Source organism: Ruditapes philippinarum, unplaced genomic scaffold (assembly GCF_026571515.1).
Source record: "Ruditapes philippinarum isolate M1 unplaced genomic scaffold, ASM2657151v2 ctg21415_1_1_1_1, whole genome shotgun sequence".
Lineage (NCBI taxonomy): Eukaryota > Metazoa > Mollusca > Bivalvia > Venerida > Veneridae > Ruditapes > Ruditapes philippinarum.
This window is the reverse complement of record NW_026859560.1, coordinates 9,989-11,954: the sequence shown is the minus strand read 5'-3', so window position 1 is coordinate 11,954 and position 1,966 is coordinate 9,989. Positions and strand designations below refer to the sequence as shown.

Below are 1,966 nucleotides of genomic sequence, written 5' to 3'. Positions count from 1 at the left end.
GACATTTACATTATTAAAAGCCATTTTTAAAAATATTTCAACAATGAAGGTTTTATTTTTAACTCAGTATACAATTTTGAAATAAGTATTTAATAAAAGGGATATTTATCGTGTATGATAAAATATGCACTTGTTCTCACGCGGACAATATAGCACTCCCTACGGTCGTGCAAGATTATCGCTGCTGTGTATGATATATGGCATTTCACGACAAAAATATAACGAAACCAGACTACACTTTAGAAATTGAGCAAAACATATTTTCATCAAATGAAATGTTTTAGGGTAATGCATCAAAAGTTTTTGCGACAAGGTGTAATGTATTAGGTATTGCGTCATATTTTTTTTCGAGAAAGTGAAATGTATCACCTATTGCGTCTACATGTTTTTCGAAAAAAACATTTTATTTATTTCTCGTCAAAATATTACTCGTCATGTGCAATGTTTCTGTTTTTTGCAACAAAAAATTTGGCCAATTAGCTAAATTTTTCTCGTTTATGCGAATTATTTTTTGCGAAAACACTGACAATATCATGCCTTTGCGCCTTATTTTTTTCCACTTGCGTAAATCTTCTCACATAAGATCGCGTAAGAGGTGACCATTTGAAGCTTCCGTATCGGAGAGCATATCGAGAAAAGTTCAGTTGCAATGCCTTAAATCTTCTCATCTTTGTCAGTAAATTTTATTGAGACATTCGAAAACATCTTATAAATGCGAATAAAAAAAGTTAACTTAGCGTAAAACATCTTATCAACTGTAGGCCCTGATAAGCTTCCGTACCATTAACAAGTTAATTTACAAAATTTTTGGAATCATGAAAATTGAAGCGTACACCAAAACAAGTTCGGTCACAGTGTAAATGATATACTGTTGGTGATGTGGGTTTTAATTCACCAATAAAACCCAGTATCTCTCCAGTTAGCATTTTAATAGAAAATATTGTATGAAATTGGGCATTTTATATGTTTCGTTGTGTGAACAGTACTGAGTGATGCTGAGAGAAATTGTATGTCGACATATATTTTGACAAATACTTAATCACATTATATTGTAGCTTTCATGATAATTTGTAAACATGTTTAAATCAACTTTATTCTTGATTACTAAGACATGTACTGCAGATTTGAAAATGCTCATTGAATCCATTACTACTACATATATAACGAGGAATTCTTCTTTTAACATTATTTCATTTAAAGAATTGATTCTATGCTTAAATTGGAATATTGAAATTATCGATTATTTTATAGGTTTCAAAGTCTGGTCTTCCTGTATCACAGTGCCGAGAACTATACAGGGGTCTACAGACATGCTTGGATGTTGACGAAGATACATTCCTCCGTGAATGTGTCTTGTGGAGGACGTGGTGGACTGATCCAACACTAGCTGCCCAACGAGAAACGACTCCAGAAAACTTAACGGATTCATTAAAAGTTACAAGTGAAGCATTGTATCCAAATATCAGGAAATGCTTGGCACTTCTTATGGTAGTGCCGGTCTCTACCGCTACTGCAGAGAGATCGTTCTCTACAATGCGTAGAGTTAAATCATACCTCAGGTCAACCATGACGACTGAGAGGCTGTCCGGCTTGGGACTTCTGAACATTTACCAGGAAAAGAAGCTTGATGCTGAACGTATTGTCGATATTTTTGCGGCTAAAAAAGAAAGAAGACTGGCTTTGATATTTAAAGTGTAGATTATAACAGAGATGTAAATGAATAAATAAATAAATAAAAACATAAAAATTATAATAAAAAAGAATGAATGAATAAATATATAGTAAATAGTAATGAAGAAGGAATACAATCTAATCGTTTGTTGTAATACGTTTAATACTTTGAGTTTTTTATATTGGTTAAGCTTTAGTCAGGGAAAGACATTTGAGAAGCTATTTTATGGCATTTCAGCCTTTTAAAATGATGCTTAATCAATTTTTTTCGGGGACCTCCGGCCCCCTGAACCCT

The 1,966-nt window shown here is 33.0% G+C and overlaps 1 protein-coding gene across 1 annotated transcript; it reads left to right on the top strand.

The window, feature by feature from the left end:
• Nucleotides 1-1,251: 1,251 nt before the first annotated feature.
• LOC132756969 (52 kDa repressor of the inhibitor of the protein kinase-like) lies at nucleotides 1,252-1,698 on the top strand (the record flags this gene model as incomplete). Its single annotated transcript, XM_060748112.1, has 1 exon — nucleotides 1,252-1,698. A coding segment is annotated over one exon (447 nt), but the record flags the coding sequence as incomplete, so codon positions are not given.
• Nucleotides 1,699-1,966: the final 268 nt, after the last annotated feature.